The sequence below is a fragment of the Pseudorasbora parva genome, chromosome 10, assembly GCF_024679245.1.
Source record: "Pseudorasbora parva isolate DD20220531a chromosome 10, ASM2467924v1, whole genome shotgun sequence".
NCBI lineage: Eukaryota > Metazoa > Chordata > Actinopteri > Cypriniformes > Gobionidae > Pseudorasbora > Pseudorasbora parva.
This window is the reverse complement of record NC_090181.1, coordinates 32,347,347-32,368,039: the sequence shown is the minus strand read 5'-3', so window position 1 is coordinate 32,368,039 and position 20,693 is coordinate 32,347,347. Positions and strand designations below refer to the sequence as shown.

General features: G+C 38.9%; 1 protein-coding gene across 2 annotated transcripts in view; it reads right to left on the bottom strand.

Annotated features, from left to right (window-relative positions):
- smyd3 (SET and MYND domain containing 3) overlaps window positions 1-20,693 on the bottom strand; it is a 286,640-nt gene that overhangs the window by 207,850 nt on the left and 58,097 nt on the right. For both annotated transcript variants that reach the window (XM_067455895.1, XM_067455896.1), the window contains one exon: window positions 20,153-20,289. In XM_067455895.1, the coding sequence (XP_067311996.1) occupies window positions 20,153-20,289 (137 nt within the window). The remainder of the gene's footprint in view (window positions 1-20,152; window positions 20,290-20,693) is intronic.

Sequence of the window (20,693 nt, the reverse complement as noted above, 5' to 3'; positions counted from 1 at the left end):
TTTATACGCTATAGTTCGATAGTTTTTGGTCAGTGCGATTTTTTAGTTTTATTTTGCACTGCAGGCATTCATGCATTAAATTGATCACCAATGACATTTGATCCCAAGAGACATTTAGAATGTTACAGATATATAAATGCTGTTCTTTTCATTATTAAAGGGTTAGTTCACCCAAAAAATGAAGTTTATGTCATTAATGACTCACCCTAATGTCGTTCCACACCCGTAAGTCATTTTTATGATATTTTAGATTTAGTCCGAGAGCGTATGGAAGTGTATGCACACTATACTGTCCATGTCTAGAAAGGGAATAAAAACATCATCAAAGTAGTCCATATGTGACATCAGTTAGTTCATTAGAATCTCTTGAAGCATCGAAATTACATTTTGGTCCAAAAGTAACAAAAACTACGACTTTATTCAGCATTGTCTTCTCTTCCGCATTTGTGTTCAATCCTTAAATAAAGATTCAAACGGTTGTTAATCAGTGATTCGATCAATGATTCGGATCGCCAGTGTCAGGTGATTTCAGCAGTTTGGCAGTTTGACACGCGATCTGAATCATTGATCGATTCACTGATTCACAACCGTTTGAATGTTTATTTGAGGTCTTACGGGTTTGTTTGTTTTTCGCACAAAAACTATTCTCATCGCTTTCTTAAAATGATTGTAGAGCCACTGTAGTGAGATGGGCTTTGTAACGACGTCTTTAGTGCCTTTATGGGTCTTTAGAGAGGAAATGACATCGGTGTCAATGAAGGCCTCTCTGAGGTTGATGGGTAATTAAATGACAGAATTTTAATTTTTGGGTGAACTAACCCTTTAACATGAAATGGTATTTTGCAACCATTTAACTTCCTCAAATCTCAAATGTTTTCAATAAAGCCAATACAAATAGAAAAATTAATAAAAACAACAACAACAAATTAATTATATTTACTTTTATTTTATATAATATTTAATCAAATTCACTCCAAAATCTCAAAAAATATGGCAAGTGGAAAAATCACAAATTAGCCAAATGATCAACCCCGAAAAGGGTATTTATTCATTTTAAGGGGTCCTTCATTATGATTTTACTTTTTTAACTTTAGGTAATGTGTAATGTTGCTGTTTGAGCATAAACAACATTTGCAAATTGCATATCGCTTTAAGGACTACAACAAATGGCTGGTATGACCTACAAGTTTCTTCGTGGGTTGGTGATATCACAAACCCTAAAATTCTTCTAGAAAGGGGAAGCAGATGCTCCTTTGCATTTAAAGGGACAACACAAAAAAATTACATTTTTGCTCACCTTCAAAAAGTGATGATTTTAATATGCTATAAAAAAAATATCTGTGCGGTATTTTCACCTAAATCTTCACATACACATTCTGGGGACATCAGAGACTTATTTTAACATTGTGTAAAAAGGGGCATAAAAGGAATTACATAAAAGGTATGTAAAAGGCAAGGTAAGTCCATAGTGACTAAAAAAGTCCAGGCACATTTATAAAGAAACAAAAATTCTGAATTAATTTAGTCTTTCCAAAGGTGCTTTCCTGTCTTGCACGTGAAAGGATATTTATCTCTCTCCATTTCTATCTCTCTGCAGTGTGAAGGTGGTGATTTTTGAAGATGGCTGTTTGTGGATGCAGCACAATACCTCTGTGGTGTGTATTGCAGGGTTACGGTCCGGTCAGGATGAGGAATTGAGTGGGCGTCTCAGAGAGGTAATACGGCTGTAGTGTCTGCTGCAGGAGGACACAATTAAACTCTGTCATAGCTCAATAACGGCCACTTATTGCTCCATATCTGCAGCATACAGCAACTGATTGAGTACTGGGCAGAAAAGGAAGCTGTAAATGTAACTCAAATGTGGCTCAAGAACTATATTAGGGAAAGCTACTTTTGGATATGATTGTCGATCTTTGCCCTTTTGTTAATGTGATATGGTGTTGTTGATATACAGAACTGCACCAATGTGCATAGAAATGAAAATCGATGCACATGGCCACAATTTGTTGATGTTAACTATCTAAAATAAATTACGAGACCCATAATCTAACATTAAATTAATTAAATTTCAGGAACAGATGGACATATGGTGAATATCCCATAATAAACCATGAAATGAAAATTGACAATTCTTTTTTTTTAATGGAACATTGCAGTATTTATTATAAATTATGCAGTATGCACATCATTTATTTTATTTTATTCATGTGCCCTCATAAAATTTAATCAAAATAACTTCCACCTCGTTTTTACACCGTTATCTCTTCACTGATGTTGTGTTTATCATCAATAATCCAATCAATTGCCCATGGACAAAATCAAGTCCCACCCTACATTTTTTCTTGTTTGCGAAGCTGTTTCACTCAGGGAAGAAAAACAGGGAAGAAAAACTACTGAAACTTAAGATATCTAGACGCACCCTAGCGGCAGCAAATCTAATCTGCCCGCAAGTGACGTCTAGCAACTCTCAATACACTTCTGAACTGTAAACGCCAAACTCTAGTCGGGCCAATCACATTGTGTATAGAGTCGGTGGGCGGGGCTTAACATAATGACGGCCAAGTTGCGCTTGCGTGCTTCTAGTAGCCACAGAAACTGGCGAACGGCGGTCTTTCGAATCAGCTTTGACCGCGACTCTGGAAGACTTGGAGTTAAGCTTTTCTCTGAGAAAAGAACAAAGAACGGCACTGAAGTCATTCTTAAAAAGGGAAGATGTGTTCGTAGTTTTTCCGACCGGATACGGCTGAAAGTTTAATCTGTCAACTAGCTCTGCTTCACCTTCGTTGCTCTGGTTGGTTGTAGCGCTATCCAATTGCGTGAAAATATTTCCCTAATAAAAGAGACACCACCACTAAACCCGTTTATTTTATTAGTGTTCTGTAACATTTAACAGCAATGAATTGCAAAGGCTATCTAACAGAAACCAGGCGTGAGAATGTACAAGTCCTTCTAAAAAAAATAGCATATTGTGATAAAGTTCATTATTTTCCATAATGTAATGATAAAAATTTAACTTCCATATATTTTAGATTCATTGCACACCAACTGAAATATTTCAGGTCTTTTATTGTTTTAATACTGATGATTTTGGCATACAGCTCATGAAAACTCAAAATTCGTATCTCAAAAAATTAGTGTATGCAAAGATCGTGTATTCCAGCCTGATTTTAGCGTGCGTGCAGACAGGGACAAGTTTTTACAACAATATCCGCCAACTACTAGCTCTAAACAATAGCTTCTCGGAGGGTTCTCCGGGGGGAAAATGGCATTTGGGGGATAAAATGTGTGTTATTTTGGCAAGGTTGCCTGCTAAAATTCGCAGTCATGGGTCTATATATCACTTAATAGTCGCTCCAACCCGCGGACATAGAAAACAACCCGCGGGGAAAAAACACGGACTTGGCAACACAGTTCAGTTGAGCTCTGTCTGTTGACATTTGACATTGCGTCGCTTCGTTGCTCTGATTGGTTGTAGTTCTATCCAATTGATGTCTTTCCTGGTTCGGTTGAAACACGCCCCATAATCACAGCCCAAATGAGCAGTTTCAGACTCATATTCTGACTAGAATTGAGTATGACCATGTCAGGCTAAAGGTGTCCTAGAATGATTTGAAACAATATGTTGAATTGTTCTCTGATAGCTACATAGAGGGTGTGTGGCTTATTTAAGGGCAAAAATGGTCCAGATACAGTTTCACAGGTCACACACACAGGTTGTACATTTACAACCCTATAATTTGTCCCTAGGATGTAATGCTCCGTTTTTGCCTTATTTGGAAGAGTCATGAATATTAATGTTTAGCTCTGCTCTGATTGGCTTATTTCAGCAGCTCACAGCAGTTCAGTAAAGCAGCTCGTGAGTCCTGACCGCTCTAACAGAACACAGACCGGCTAAATGAAACTTTAAGCAGAACATCTCAAACGGAGATTGATAAAATGCAGTATACTTGTTTATTGGTGTTGTCAGATCATCCGCGCACGAGAAAGAGCTCGCGTTCGTGCGGTTGCCAGATTTCAGTATTTAAATCCCCCAAACAGAGCTTTACTGTGAAAAGAACTCATATACTGTCCAGTGTTTTACCTAAACATATCCAATCTGGCAACCACATGCACGCAAGCTCTCTCTCTCGTGCACGGACGATCTGAAAACAACAATAAACAAGTAGGCTAAGCTGCATTTCAGCAATCTCCATTGACTATGGTTTTAACTTATATGGTGGAAAAGGTGACGTTTGCTAGAAGGATCAAGTGAACGATCTGTAAGCAAAGTATCTACTGTTGTATTTTGTAATACAAAATAATATTGCCCTTTGTCATTAGACACACTATTTAGTTTTGTGTGTGGTACTTGGTGTTTCCTGTTGTTACTGTACTAGAATCTTGCGTCATCTAGACAATGCTGTCTCTCTAAGAAGCTTTCAATTTAATCAGAAATTGTTTAAACAGTCAATAAGTGGATATATCACTACTTACTGCTTGCAGGAATACAGTTGCCCCTTTCTTCAGTGAAGACGCTTAGTGAAGCTTGCTTGAAATGGTCCCAACAAATGAACGATTTGAATGATTGTGGTATCCAATTATAATAAACCTCAACCATGTGTCATGAGAGCCGTTTTGCTATCTTCGAGTGTCTTGTTTACCATCAGTAGATTCGGCTTGTTTGGACAGATGCAAATGTTGGGGGCGTGCATATAAATGATCCCCAATGCTTACGTCACGTTTGGGTTTATGTTGAGAAGCACTTTTTTTTCTGTTGAGTTTTTGATTTACGAGATTTACATAAGAAGTAGAAGGTGTTTGAGACTCACAGTATGTGATGTCCATGTACTGAACTCTCATTATTTCACTATGGCAAGGTTAATTCAATTTTTCATTCTAGGGCACCTTTAAGAAAACGGCACTCAATTTCAGTTAAAAAACGTATGAGCTATCGAGTTTCCTACGACGATACAGAATATACAAGACAGGTGAAGCCGCTTTTCCATTTGGCCAAACTGTTCTCCTTGCTTGTTAACCGTTCCATTCCGTGTAGATAGGTACAGATTGGGTTTGATTTTTTACTGTGGTGCTGCAATAACGGAGACTCTACAATGTAATGTTGTTGCCTTGGAGACGCAAGAGTTTACAGACGGTACGTGATGTAAATATCGTCTGCATTATGAAGGATGACCGGGCTTTTTTTTATTCTTTTTTTTTTTTTTTTTTTACTGAATTATTAATTTATTAATTATTAGTTCACATCACTCAAATGGTTGTCTGAGGAGAAACTGGCATCCTGGCAACACATAATTGATCGATCCAGAGTGGCGACATCACTTCACGCATTCTAGCAGCACGGTAGTCAGTGTATGCAGGGAAATTCATCAGCCCCCTTCGTTGTAAGTACGATCCTGAAAATTCTTAGTTTGAAGGGCTATCTGGCCCTTCCCATACATCTACCACTTCAGCCAAAAGAGAATTGAGACACTTCGTTTTGCATGTTCACAGAGAGGTAGGGGAAAGTGAAGGGCTATGGGGTAGAAATGGGATTGGGCCTAAAAGTGTTTCGTATTACCAGGCATGTGTCAGCCTCCTTGAAAGGCACTGATGCACACACACACACACACACACACACACACACACACACACACACACACACACACACACACACACACACACACACACACACACACACACACACACACACACACACACACACACACACACACACACACACACACACACACACACACACACACACACAGCTCAGAATAGTAATGGGCCATTTTACTGGCTCTCCTTCCAATAACCCACATCCTCCTCTAGACTGCACCCCATCACACATACATTTGTTTTTCTATCATGATGGGGACTTTCCATTGACTTCTATTGTCTCACGCTGAACTAATGTAATTTTCTTTCCTCGTAAACCTAATGTTAACCTTCACATAAACCTTTTAGCATTTATACATTTCATTAAGACATTATTTAGTTTGTAAATTAAGCCGTTTTCCTCATGGGGACTGTTGGCTGGTACCAATGTGGGTAATTTCAGGTTTTACTATCCTTGCGGTCCCCACAAACACACAAACTCTTCATTCACACCTATAATCACACACCACCGAACAATTCCCAAACAAACACGTGAAGACTAAACACATGCAGATGCTGACATGCACACTTTACAAGTCAAAGCAAGAGGCTTTACAACTCTATTCAATGTGTCCAGCGAAGCAGGACCCTCAGTTTCCCAGCGATAGCCAGAGGGCACAAATGCAGTTATGTTTATTCATTCAAGGCCAAGAGTTCCAACATACAAAACAAATGGTATACTCAAAGTTGTTTATGAGCAAACTGTATATATATAAGATGCAGATATTTAAGAGCACACTGCCCCCTGTTGGTTCATTATGTGTGATTCACGGGCCTTAATGTTGGTTAAGTAGTTGCAGCTTCAAGTACAATTTAAAGTAACTGTTTTCTAATTCTATGTCAAAACAGCAATAGGGGAAATTAGTTATGGGTGACCATGGGAACAGTAGTAAATCTTATTGTTTGAGGATAAAACGCAAAGTGACCTTCATACTCCCAGCAAAATGATCACTAAACATTAAGGGTACTTATTATTTAGCCTCGGTCTGCAAACTCAGAGCTGTATGTTAAAATCTGTCATGCCAATCAATAATAAAGATTTCTATGTTTTATGTCTTTATGCTCTGCAAGGCTAACCTAGCGGGAAATAAATGGAGACATTTGTTTGTTGCTGTCAGGGAATATATAACAGATGGATTTGTATCATGTGTTGGGTCGTTTGACCAACTTAAAGTGCCTGAAGTGAAATGACACTCCAGTCAGACTGAGATAAAACCATCATACATCCAGACATTACCCTGAGGACACTGGGTCATTGGTGGGCACTACTAAAGGAACTGAGTAATGATGGGGATCTCTTATTAAGTGCCAGGGACAGACCACCCAGAGCCCTGTTGGAGTGACCTCTGACCTCTGCTCCTTTAAAGTCAGAACTAAAACATATGTTCAATGGAAATGTTCGGCGCTGACAGAGGAGAGATGTCATCTAACAAATCATCTTTTCTTTGCCTTGTGACTCTCAGGGTAAAACTGAGGGGGAAAGGTGAATATTTTTTTTAAAAATCTGCTGCCTTGAGGACTGGAACTGCCGGGAAGAATGTTGGATAAAGCATGACTAATTGTAGTTTAATGGCCACATCTTATCTAACACAGTATGAGCGCGTCTCATCTTAAATACAGATATTAAATAAAATATGATAGAAAGGGGAGAAAGACAGCTGAAATCAACAGCAGTGGAAAGGAAAGGAAAGGAAAGGAAAGGAAAGGAAAGGAAAGGAAAGGAAAGGAAAGGAGATAATAAATAGCTATATATAATTTACACTATATTACCAAAAGTTTTGGGACGCCTGCCTTAATATGCATATGAACTTTAATGACATCCCATTCTTAATCCGTAGGGTTTAATATGGAGTCGGCCAACCCTCTGCATCTATAACAGCTCCAACTCTTCTAGGAAGGTTTTCCAGAAGGGTTAGGAGTGTGTTTATGGGAATTGTTGACCATTCTTCTAGAAGCACATTTGTGAGGTCAGGCACTGATGTAAGACGAGATGGCCAGGCTCACAGTCTCTGCTCAAATTCCTTCTAAAGGTGTTCTATCAGGACTCCACACCAACCTCGCTCATCCATGTCTTTATGGACCTTGCTTTGTGCACTGGTGCGCAGTCATGTTGGAACAGGAAGGGCCCATCCCCAAACTGTTCTTACAAAGTTGGGAGCATGAAATTGTCAGAAATGTCTGGTATCCTGAAAGTTTCTTACACTGGAACTAAGGGGCCAAGTCACAACCTCACACCCCAATCCCCCCTCCACCAAACTTTACAATTGGCACAATGACAGCAAGTTCCATTCTCCTGGCAAGCGCCAAACCTAGACTCATCCATCAAATTGCCAGACAGAGTCAGAACACGTCTCCAGTGCTCTAGAGTCCAGTGACGTTGTGCTTTTCACCACTGCATCCGACATTTGCATTGCACTTGGTGATGTAAGGCTTGGATGCAGCTGCTCGGCCATGGAAACCCATTCCTTGAAGCTCTCTAGACACTTGAGCTGATCTGAAGGTCACGTGAAGTTTGGAGGTCTGTAGTTATTGACACAGCAGAGAGTTGGTGACTTTTGCGCACTGTGCGTCTCAGCATGCGCTGACCCCGCTCTGTAATTTTGAGAATGACTTCAATTCAATTCTTGAATTTGAATTGAATTTGAATTGATGTCAAAAAGAGGATGTAGAATTACAATTCAAATTTGAATTAAAGGAAGTGGAATTGAAATTAAAGAAAAATTCTAAGAAATTCATATACATGTCCATCTTGCAATAGCAGATTCATCTGCACCTGTTGAGAGAATCTTTAGCGTTGCAGGAAAGATCTTCAGAGCAGAACGGTGCAGACTCAATGATAAAACAGTTGAGGAGCGATTGAGAACTAGATGCATCAGTGTTGCTCAGTGAGTTTTTCATTGGAATAATTCTAAGGCCCATTTTCTATTGAATTATAATACAAAAATAATTTCCTCATGATGTATACAGGCTTTATAGATTTTTAGATTTATGATGTAAGCAGGCTTTATACAACTGTCTCTAGTAATCTTGGTAATTATAACTATGAACTGTTGATCCTTCAGCTCATGGAGCTGTTTGAATGCTGGTGATGTCGTGAAGTGTTCCTGCATTATGTATTAACACAGCACTGAAAAAGCTGCCCTATTTAGGGTCTATCAGGCACAGATGGACCTCTGCTTTCTGATTTGGCAACACAACAGGCCATTCTATAATACAGACAAAATAAAACAAAATAGAGGACATGCAAAATATTAATGATGCTCAATATAACAGCTGTGAATGAAGGGCAAACAAGGCAGTGCTGAGTAGCAGAAGACATCACATCTGTTGTAAAAGAAAAAGAGATTTTTACATATGCACATGCAAATGTTGTCTCAACATTGTTAGGGTGTTACGGTTGCAAAGATTTCCTGAGTATTTCTTAATGTGTTGCTATGTTAAGAGCCTACTCTCGATTATCTATAGTATTTCTGTTTTAAACATGACACAAGTCCGGTTTATGAAATGAGCGGTTTAGTCCAAATTTTCTGAAGAGACACAATCAATTTATATGATGACCCGATTGATTTCAGGCTTTTATTTAAACATTCATCAACTCACACATTTGTTGTGATAAAAGGATGCTCGAGCATGTTAGCTTGACGTGTAACAGCACGTTTGAGCTTCCGGCAGGAAACCAATGAGGTTCATTCTCGTGTTACGCAGCACGTTTGAGCTTCCGGCAGGAAACCAATGAGGTTCATTCTCGTGTTACGCAGCACGTTTGAGCTTCCGGCAGGAAACCAATGAGGTTCATTCTCGTGTTACGCAGCCCGATTGAGCTTCCGCAACAACCAATGAGGTTCATTCTCGTGTTACGCAGCCCGATTGAGCTTCCGCAACAACCAATGAGGTTCATTCTCGTGTTACACAGCCCGATTGAGCTTCCGCAAGAACCAATGAGGTTCATTCTCGTGTTACGCAGCCCGATTGAGCTTCCGCAAGAACCAATGAGGTTCATTCTCGTGTTACGCAGCCCGATTGAGCTTCCGCAAGAACCAATGAGGTTCATTCTCGTGTTACGCAGCCCGATTGAGCTTCCGCAAGAACCAATGAGGTTCATTCTCGTGTTACGCAGCCCGATTGAGCTTCCGCAAGAACCAATGAGGTTCATTCTCGTGTTACACAGCCCGATTGAGCTTCTGCAAGAACCAATGAGGTTCATTCTCGTGTTACGCAGCACGTTTGAGCTTCCGCAAGAACCAATGAGGTTCATTCTCGTGTTACGCAGCCCAATTGAGCTTCCGCAAGAACCAATGACGTTCATTCTCGTGTTACGCAGCCCGTTTGAGCTTCCGCAAGAACCAATGAGGTTCATTCTCGTGTTACGCAGCACGTTTGAGCTTCCGCAAGAACCAATGAGGTTCATTCTCGTGTTACGCAGCCCGATTGAGCTTCCGGCAGGAAACCAATGAGGTTCATTCTCGTGTTACGCAGCCCGATTGAGCTTCCGGCAGGAAACCAATGAGGTTCATTCTCGTGTTACGCAGCCCGATTGAGCTTCCACAAGAACCAATGAGGTTCATTCTCGTGTTACGCAGCCCGATTGAGCTTCCGGCAGGAAACCAATGAGGTTCATTCTCGTGTTACGCAGCCCGATTGAGCTTCCGCAACAACCAATGAGGTTCATTCTCGTGTTACGCAGCCCGATTGAGCTTCCGCAAGAACCAATGAGGTTAATTCTTGTGTTACACAGCCCGATTGAGCTTCCGCAAGAACCAATGAGGTTCATTCTCGTGTTACGCAGCCCGTTTGAGCTTCCGCAAGAACCAATGAGGTTCATTCTCGTGTTACGCAGCCCGATTGAGCTTCCGCAAGAACCAATGAGGTTCATTCTCGTGTTACACAGCCCGATTGAGCTTCCGCAAGAACCAATGAGGTTCATTTTCGTGTTATGCAGCCCGATTGAGCTTCCGCAAGAACCAATGAGGTTCATTCTCGTGTTACGCAGCCCGATTGAGCTTCCACAAGAACCAATGAGGTTCATTCTCGTGTTACGCAGCCCGATTGAGCTTCCACAAGAACCAATGAGGTTCATTCTCGTGTTACGCAGCCCGATTGAGCTTCCATAAGAACCAATGAGGTTCATTCTCGTGTTACCCAGCCCGATTGAGCTTCCACAAGAACCAATGAGGTTCATTCTCGTGTTACGCAGCCCGATTGAGCTTCCGCAAGAACCAATGAGGTTCATTCTCGTGTTACGCAGCCCGATTGAGCTTCCATAAGAACCAATGAGGTTCATTCTCGTGTTACCCAGCCCGATTGAGCTTCCACAAGAACCAATGAGGTTCATTCTCGTGTTACGCAGCCCGATTGAGCTTCCGCAAGAACCAATGAGGTTCATTCTCGTGTTACGCAGCCCGATTGAGCTTCAGCAAGAACCAATGAGGTTCATTCTCGTGTGTTACACAGCCCGATTGAGCTTCCACAAGAACCAATGAGGTTCATTCTCGTGTTACGCAGCCCGATTGAGCTTCCATAAGAACCAATGAGGTTCATTCTCGTGTTACGCAGCCCGATTGAGCTTCCGCAAGAACCATTGAGGTTCATTCTCGTGTTACGCAGCACGTTTGAGCTTCCACAAGAACCAATGAGGTTCATTCTCGTGTTACGCAGCCCGATTGAGCTTCCACAAGAACCAATGAGGTTCATTCTCGTGTTACGCAGCACGTTTGAGCTTCCACAAGAACCAATGAGGTTCATTCTCGTGTTATGCAGCCCGATTGAGCTTCAGCAAGAACCAATGAGGTTCATTCTCGTGTTATGCAGCCCGATTGAGCTTCCACAAGAACCAATGAGGTTCATTCTCGTGTTACGCAGCCCGATTGAGCTTCCACAAGAACCAATGAGGTTCATTCTCGTGTTACGCAGCCCGATTGAGCTTCCACAAGAACCAATGAGGTTCATTCTCGTGTTACGCAGCCCGATTGAGCTTCAGCAAGAACCAATGAGGTTCATTCTCGTGTTACGCAGCCCGATTGAGCTTCCACAAGAACCAATGAGGTTCATTCTCGTGTTACGCAGCCCGATTGAGCTTCCACAAGAACCAATGAGGTTCATTCTCGTGTTACGCAGCCCGATTGAGCTTCAGCAAGAACCAATGAGGTTCATTCTCGTGTTATGCAGCCCGATTGAGCTTCCACAAGAACCAATGAGGTTCATTCTCGTGTTACGCAGCCCGATTGAGCTTCCACAAGAATCAATGAGGTTCATTCTCGTGTTACGCAGCCCGATTGAGCTTCCGCAAGAACCAATGAGGTTCATTCTCGTGTTACGCAGCCCGATTGAGCTTCCGCAAGAACCAATGAGGTTCATTCTCGTGTTACGCAGCCCGATTGAGCTTCCACAAGAACCATTGAGGTTCATTCTCTAACAAACCTCTGCAAGGTGCCTCAAGTTCGGTTGAGCTTCTGTTTATGTTCGCTGATCAACATTTAAATGTGAAAAAAAACTGCTAAATTCAATCTGTTCATCATATAAGCAATCAAGTCTCTTTCAGATAATTTGGACTAAACCACTCTATTCATATGGATTCGGTTTACGATCTCTTTAATAACTTTTTGAAGTGTCAGTGTAAGTTGTGTAGACTGCCAAAGGAGAGACAGAAATCACTCAGATTTCACCAAAGTAATTAATGACAAAATTAATTAATGAAAAGTTAAGTAATTAATGAAAGCAGTATGTGCCTGCATAATAAAAAAAGATAATAATGGTTTTATTATTATGCAGCACCCATAGAAAATACAGTATATATATATATATATATATATATATATATATATATATAAGAATTTATGTTGTTAAAATTCCTAACCTTAAGTATGATCATCCATCACTAATAAAGACAAGTAGTTGTTAACAGATTGCTGTGATGCCCATTGAGAGGAAAATTTTGCAGAACACACATTCTTAAAGAATATTTAAAAACCCACGAGTCAGTAAATCACAACTTCAGTTTGACTACAAAAGACTTGTTTCACAAAAAAATGCCACCAGTTCCCTTTTGAGTTCATAACACACATATTGATAGAAGAGAATACTGTATTCACCAAAGCCCTGGACAATAACAATAGCATTCGCTGCAACTTTAATTAAAGCAGCGAATTCACGATCACTTCAGTTCTGGAATGTGAAGGACAGCCCCTCAGGATCTAGATTTTAATCTAAATTCACATGTTCCAACACGCCCCTCACTCAGTTTTATTATTGTAATTGGATATTTTGACTTCTACCTACTCTAGTTCTTGGGTAATTCCTACTAAATATGAATAAATAAATAAATCTCACTGCCAACAAACATCCCAAATTCCCCTGAGGAATTTCCACTGCATGTAAGGGATACATTTTGAATATTATAAGAGAATTAGTTTCAGCAATTAGTTTCAGCAAATGGCACAGAATATCTGTCTGATTTGAAATGGAAATCATTTGTGGACCACGGATGCTTGTTTTCACGCTGGTTAATTGATTAGGCGATGGGCAGGGTGTTGGTTTAATGTGGCTGAACATGTTTGTAATGCTAAAAACGAAGCGTCGGGCCAAGAGCCGACTCTCTCGAGCAGAGTTAATGCAGAACAGGGAGATTTATCAGCAGGCAGGGTCAAGAGAAGCACACTTCTTCCACTGTTTGCTCATTTGTTTTCCACCCACACCCAAGAAATATCCATCCAGGACTTAACAGCATCTCATTATTGAAGAGGGAAACAATGAGATAATGTGTGAGAGAGAAATATAGTTAAGACAAAAGTCAACTGAACCATCCATAAAGTTAATGTGTGTAAACAGTTCAACGATAAAGTACTCTGAGTTTCTTTCTCTTAATATTACTGGCGATGATCACAAAATCCATGGTTCGAATCATATCAGAGTTTTTGAGTCACGGTTCGTATCATTTTTCAGATGCGGAAAAAGGAGGGGGAGGGGCAAATTTACCACAGCAAATAACACTAGCCTAACTAATAAAGTTCAAACATTAAGCAAGTGAACAGTCAGTAATAAGATAAGCTAATTACAACTTTTTTCAGACTTATGAATAAACAGTCTAACAGTATATTCTGGTACAGAAATGTAATATGTGTAAAATAACACTATAGTCAACTTTTCCACTGGTTGCACTGATGCTACAAACTTGATGATTTGCATGATTTGGGTGCACTTTTTTTGTTACAACATGGGATTAATTAATGCATGCCAATGAATAGTTGTCTTAATTATGGAGCTAGAAATATGACAAAATGATCTGAATTTGAATTGTATAAATCTGAATTATTGACAAGTGTAATCTAAGAAAATTGAATATTATGTTGCATTTTGCATAGTATTGAATTTGAATTTTTTAAATGTTGAATATAGAGCATTTGAAATTGAACACATCTGAAATGTTTTTATGTCGAAATTTTATAGACATGCATTTTCAAACAGCAGATATTTTGTTCTGAATTAATAGACTGTAAATATTCAGTTTTTGAAAATACAGATTGAAGATTTCAGATGAAGAAGGAATTAAGATGATCAAATTCAATATTCTAAAATTCAGATCGCAGAAATTCAGATTTTACTGTCAGATGTAAAATTGTACATATTAAAATATCAGCAACTATCTCTTGACTTGATATTTGGAGGACGTGCGTGTATGTGTGTGTGTGTGTACATACAGTTTGCGGTTATATTCACCAATCGGACAGGCCAAGTAATAAAAAACACATTCCAATCATTAGTGGGTGGATGAGAGATAAATCATTGTGTTTGTTTGATAAAGCGTTTTTCCGAGCCCTGTGAGCTTAAGCTCATTAAATATGCACATCTCATCCAATCGTAGCAGTGGGCGTTTACTTCCGAGTCTTCAGTGCGGCACACCCATCAAAAACAAGCATTTTGGAGAGAGGCTCAAAACCAGGGTAGAAAATAGCCTATTCATTATGATGTTTTTGAATGTAACCACACAAATGTCAAAAAGCCAGTTAATGAACCTTTTAAATGTTGCTTTCAGCAGTGTGGATGGAGTCAGGATGTTCAGCAACATGTATTTTGAACTTCTTTTTACCACTAAGCATAGAATGAAAAATAATTTTGCATTGAGTATATCAGGGCCTTTAGGTCCATCAAACCAAATTTGAAATAACCTTATGAATGAAATAAAAATGAAATAAAACTCTTTAGGGCTGCTTACTTGAGGTGCTTTATGTGGAGCAGGTAATGTATCTCTCTACTGAATAAAAGAGGGAATTACATTACAGGAACATATTTCACATGCGAGTTCCACACTATTTCCTCTCCATCACACCCGTACTGATGTTGCCTTACCACATATGTCTAAATGCCACAACTCAATCCATCACCTCAGCTCTGATATGCTTTCCCATCTCCAGTCTCTATCTAATACATGACTAACATGAGTGACAGACTGATGAACACAGTATTGAATTACATTTGGCAGATTTTACCAGGAAAAAAAAAACTAATTGTATTTTGAAAATGTAATGGGTACTGAGTGCAAAGCAATACAATGTCTGCAAAAGTATATCATATAGAAGTCATTTTAAAAATGCACCAAAATTTGAGCACAGATGCCACATCCCCCCCCCCAACAAAACACAATACTTTCAAACATTTTAATTTCTAAATATTTTTGCACCCATAGTACATCACATTTTATTATTTTAGTACTTCATTTTTCAGCACTTGGTTAGAAACAGCAAAAACAACTTTACAGCGTCACAGCGGCGAAGGGAATAACTTCTTGAAAACAGGAACCTTCGTAGAAACCAAGGTAGACAATTGGGAAAACAATTCTTCTCTGCTTGGCAAAAACACAGTCCCTCCAGAATTCCACGATTTTTCAAATTCAAGCAAACTCTGCATTATTTGTGGCAGCTTGCATCATCGGGGTCATTTTGATATTTTAAGTCTATAAGTTTAAAGATTTTGTGGTTGTAAAAAAAAGAAAAGAAAAAAAGTAACTAATCCTTCCCTCGTGGGTCAATTTGACCCCATAAGGAATTAATGGAAAATGGGGGAAATTTTTTTTTTTATGTCAAAAAAATCTGCCAAAATCCATAACACACACACTCACATACACACTATAATATAACACCTATAAATTCCAATTAAAATGAATGGGGGAGGGGGGTGTATATATTCTAATATTTTAAAATATCAATCAGTCACAATGCAGACCGCACGCAGATATGAAGTGGTTAGATTTAAACACATTTACAAAGTGAAAAAACAAAGACATCCGTCTTGCGCATGTTTACATATAAAACTATGGAATAGCAGTACAGCAGAATGCAAAACTTTTTTGTGTGAACCTGCATTCAGGTAAATGTTTAATTAAGTCGGAGATTATTGTTAACTTAAAGGGTTAGTTCACCCAAAAATGAAATTGATGTCATTAATGACTCACCCTAATGTCGTTCCACACCCGTAAGACCTCCGTTCATCATCGGAACACAGTTTAAGATATTTTATATTTAGTCTGAGAGCGTATGGAAGTGTATGCACACTGTCCATGTCCAGAAAGGGAATAAAAACATCATCAAAGTAGTCCATATGTGTCATCAGTTAGTTAGTTAGAATCTCTTGAAGCATCGAAAATACATTTTGGTACAAAAATAACAAAAACTACGACTTTATTCAGCATTGTCTTCTCTTCCGCGTTTGTTTTTTGTTGTTTCAATCCTCAAATAAAGATGTGAACGGTCATGAATCAGTGATTTGATGATGTTTTTATTCCCTTTGTGGACATGGAAAGTAAAGTGTGCATACACTTAGATATGCTGTCAGACTAAATATAAAATATCTAAAACTGTGTTCCGAAGATGAACGGAGGTCTTACGGGTGTGGAACGACATTAGGGTGAGTCATTAATGACATCAATTTTATTTTTAGGTGAACTAACCCTTTAAGCTATTGATTGTGCCCTAAATTTTTACTTTCATTCTATAATCTACTTCACGTTTCCCTTATTCCAACAAGATTCCACAAAGACTCAAACCAAACCCATCAAATAGCTAAAAACTCCCTATTTATGTTAAATAACGAAGATACTGTATTTATCTCTCTCGTGTATTTATCCTCGAGCAACAAGGGAAGAAAAATATACCATCCTTCTACAAACGCCTCTAGCTATTGAATTACACAAATACATACCAACTCATGACTTTCAAAGAGACTTTTACTCATCAGTCATTCCAGTCACTTCTGAGTACTAGATAAGAATACAAAAAATGAATAATTCACACTAATTTGTGAAGCAGATATTCAAAAGAAAGACTCGCTCACAAATTAACATCGAAATCTTGCATTCAGGCCAAGATAATACAATTGAATAACTCACTGATATCTACAGGATTTTATGACTGTGGAACCTAAATAATAGTTACTAATAAGTCACTATATGATCAAAAAATCAAAGTCAATAAATGCAAAAGTGCATTGGACACTCTTAATTTAAGCATCTGTGCATGTTTTACATAACTCAAGTTTTGCCCTGCTGTGGTGTTTAGTGTTTTTGTATTATAAATGCTTATAGGATCCACATTCGTGTCTTTGATGCTTTATAAGCGAAAAAATGGCTGCTGGCTGTCTCTCATATAAAACAGGTGTTTGTGTTCACATGCAACAGGCATTTGTTTGTCCCGGTCCAGATGTGCAACCCCTGCATGCGTTCCTGAGGAGAAGATCACCATTTTCACCCTGAAACGCATCTTTCACTCAATGTGTTCACAATTACGGCACGGAGTGACGGTTGGTAAACAAGCAAATAAAATCTACTCTCACTGGAATCCAAACAAGCGATCTCACTGACACATCTGTAAATAAACTAGTACATTAGCATGCACCTCAGGCGTCCACGAAGGAAACGGCAGAAAACAATGGGATAGGCCTCTTGGGATGTGAATTCGTGAGGGATGTAATGACTCTCGATCTGATTCTAAAGTCGCCATGAAATCAAAATAGACAATTCTTATTTTTGATGGAATATTGCAGCTTTTAATTATAAATTATTAATCTGTGCACAACATTTTTGTTCTCTCGTAATCTTTCATCAAAATAACTTTCTCTTCTCTGATAACCAGGGCTTGACATTCATTTTTTTGCTCACAGACCACTGTAGCTATTGGTTTTCCAAAGTTACCAGCCACTTTTCATCGTCCACAGTTTTGACATCGATACCATGAGAAAAACATATAGATATGTTTTATATTATCTCATAATTTGCAGCTAACGCACAGATCCATTTATACTCTTACAGATGTGATTTCTTTCATGTTCCCTTTAAACGTAACTGGTAAGTGAATAATTGCATTTTGACATTATTTTGTGTGTATTTCACCATTTAAGCGCAATAAGCTGCAAAAAAGAAATAAATTTAGTACTAAGAGGTGAATTAACTTAGGGTGTGAGCACAAAATATGACTAAAATTATGCACAATAATGCCGAAATTCAAGCCCCGTAACACCAACAATATTCACCTGGAGAAAATGAAATGACGGGAGGAGGGTTTGTGTGTCAACTCGCTGTCGGAGAGATGAGAGAGAGAGAAAGCACCGGTGGTAGCGTGTATATATTCTGTGGAAAATGAGCATTGGAAGCATTTTAGATATTTCAGTATTTATATCATTTAGAAAAACACTACATTTTATTTAAATTTTATTTTATTTTTGATACCTTTTTAAAAGACTACAATTGAAAAATGTATATTACATAAAATTCAACCCGCCAAAGTAGCTGGTAGATGTGACTGTTACATGCCACTTCTAAAATCAGCTTGCATTTGGTAGGCTGGCGGATGTTAAAGGTTCTGTGATGTGGATTTTTTAAATTCTTTTATAATGTTCTGAAGGTGTACTTATTTTGTTAGTATGATTTTTACATCATAAAATTTCATAATTTAGAAATGAAAGGCCTTTTTCTATCCAGATTTTAGCCCTCTGGCTTGAATGCTCAGTTTGAAGAGGCGTGTCTGCTGTAAGACTCCAATGTAAACGCCCACTGCTGTGACTGGCTGACATCTCATTTAAATGTGTATTATATGTGGAACCCCTCTCGAATACTTTTACTATGTTTTTTTTTTTACTATTACAGCTGTCGAGTTTAACGAATCGTGAAAGTGTTGATTATAGCATTTTTTTTTTATCTTTTCCCATCACATGAAAGGCTGCAGTGATGAGCACTGAGTAACTTTAGTCAGACAGTCTGTCGATCAAGAGTGAATGCATCTCGTCATTGAATCGCTATTTTTCCACACAAAATGTTTTCACCACAACTAACAGCAAACACAAAATTGATACGAATACAGTAAGAGCTTCGTTGTGCAGCATAACAGTGTCATTCATTATAACGGCAGTTTGGGCGTGAGTGCATATATATTTGCGACATGTGATTGACAGCTTTGAACATAATTAAGAGTGTTCTTTCATCACTTTCTGTAGTTTAATCACAATTTAAGTAACAGATTTGTTTCATGCTACTATGAGAAACAATGTGAAGTTGATCGTTGAGTCACTGGCTTGATTCACTGATGCATAAACAGTATTAAATGATTAGGAAAGAAGGTCTGAGTGAACTTGAATAATCACTACACATCAGAAATCACTGATCATAGATCAGGCATTAATGAACACTGTTACTTACTTTTTGTGGCGGTGCTGTTGAATCCATTTGGTAAAAGTCTGTTTGTAAAGCCTAAAATAAATTTTGTAAAGCCTTAAAAATAAATAAACTGAATTCATTTTCTCCAAATTCTCTGGGTGGCAATTCTCTGGTATGACGACATACGGAAGATTCCAGATTGACCCATCTGAGCTTTCATTTTCTCAAAGGCAGAGCAGGATACCCAGGGCTTGGTTTATACCAATCACCGTTTCTAGCCACTGGGGGACCATAGACAGGCTAGGGGAACTCATACTAATGTTAAAAAACCTCATAAAGGGGACATTTTCATGTCATGGGACCTTTAATGTCAAGCCCAGCTAATGACGTGTTGTACTGGTACGAGGGCGGGGCAACCTGTCACTCACATGAGATCAACCAATAGCAAACCACAACCACTCACAATCCGATCAATTCCTAATGGATTAAACCAAATCTCATCCCACATTTTTTTTCTTGTTCGAGAAGCCATTTCACTCAGATATACGTCAAAATAAGGAAGAAAAGAACATTGTAACTTCCATTTCATGCCGTCTTCAATGAATACATTTCCTTTATCCCGGAAATTAAACTAAGCTTCAACCTTGAACATGAAATGACTTAATTTAGCTTAGATATGAACAACTTGTTCCCTGCTTTGAGGAGAAAAGACAAAATATAGCAGCATGGATTCCCAGCAGGTGACCTAGCGGCTCGGTATGTGTCCACGTACTTGTGACACGCCGACACCATTCGTAACGCTGCGTGAGATCCGGCGTGACACCCCGTCGCTCTGAGAGCGCGACCCCTGCCGACTGCTGGAGATGACAATGAAAGGACACTTACTCTGGCGAGCAGGCTGATGGGGTCGAGGCCGGACGGAAGCTCAGATAGATTGCAGTTCTCCTCGCCAAGATAAACCTGCAGTGTCGTGCAGAGATGCCCTAGGCCTTCCTTCTTCTCCTCGCTCATGTCGGCTAGATCTAGACACAGAACACCGCATTTTCAGAGTTTGACAACAGAGATGACATCTGAACTTTTTTTGTTCTCAGTCCCAAACTCTTGACAATACAATGCTACCACCACAGTACCATATTCATGGTCCATAGTATCTGTTAGGTACTGTAAACTTGTGTGGTAAACTACTATGAAAAAAAAATATATATATATATATATATATATATATATATATATATATATATATATATATACATGTTACTACTATAGTGTGACACTGAAAACAGTATTAACATTATGGTATATGTCCAAAAACATATTAGTATAACATGACACATGCCTAAAACCAGTACTGACATTGTACATATCTAAGAAAACAAACAAACAAGGTATCATTACACATTTAAAACCATAATTGCTATACTAAATT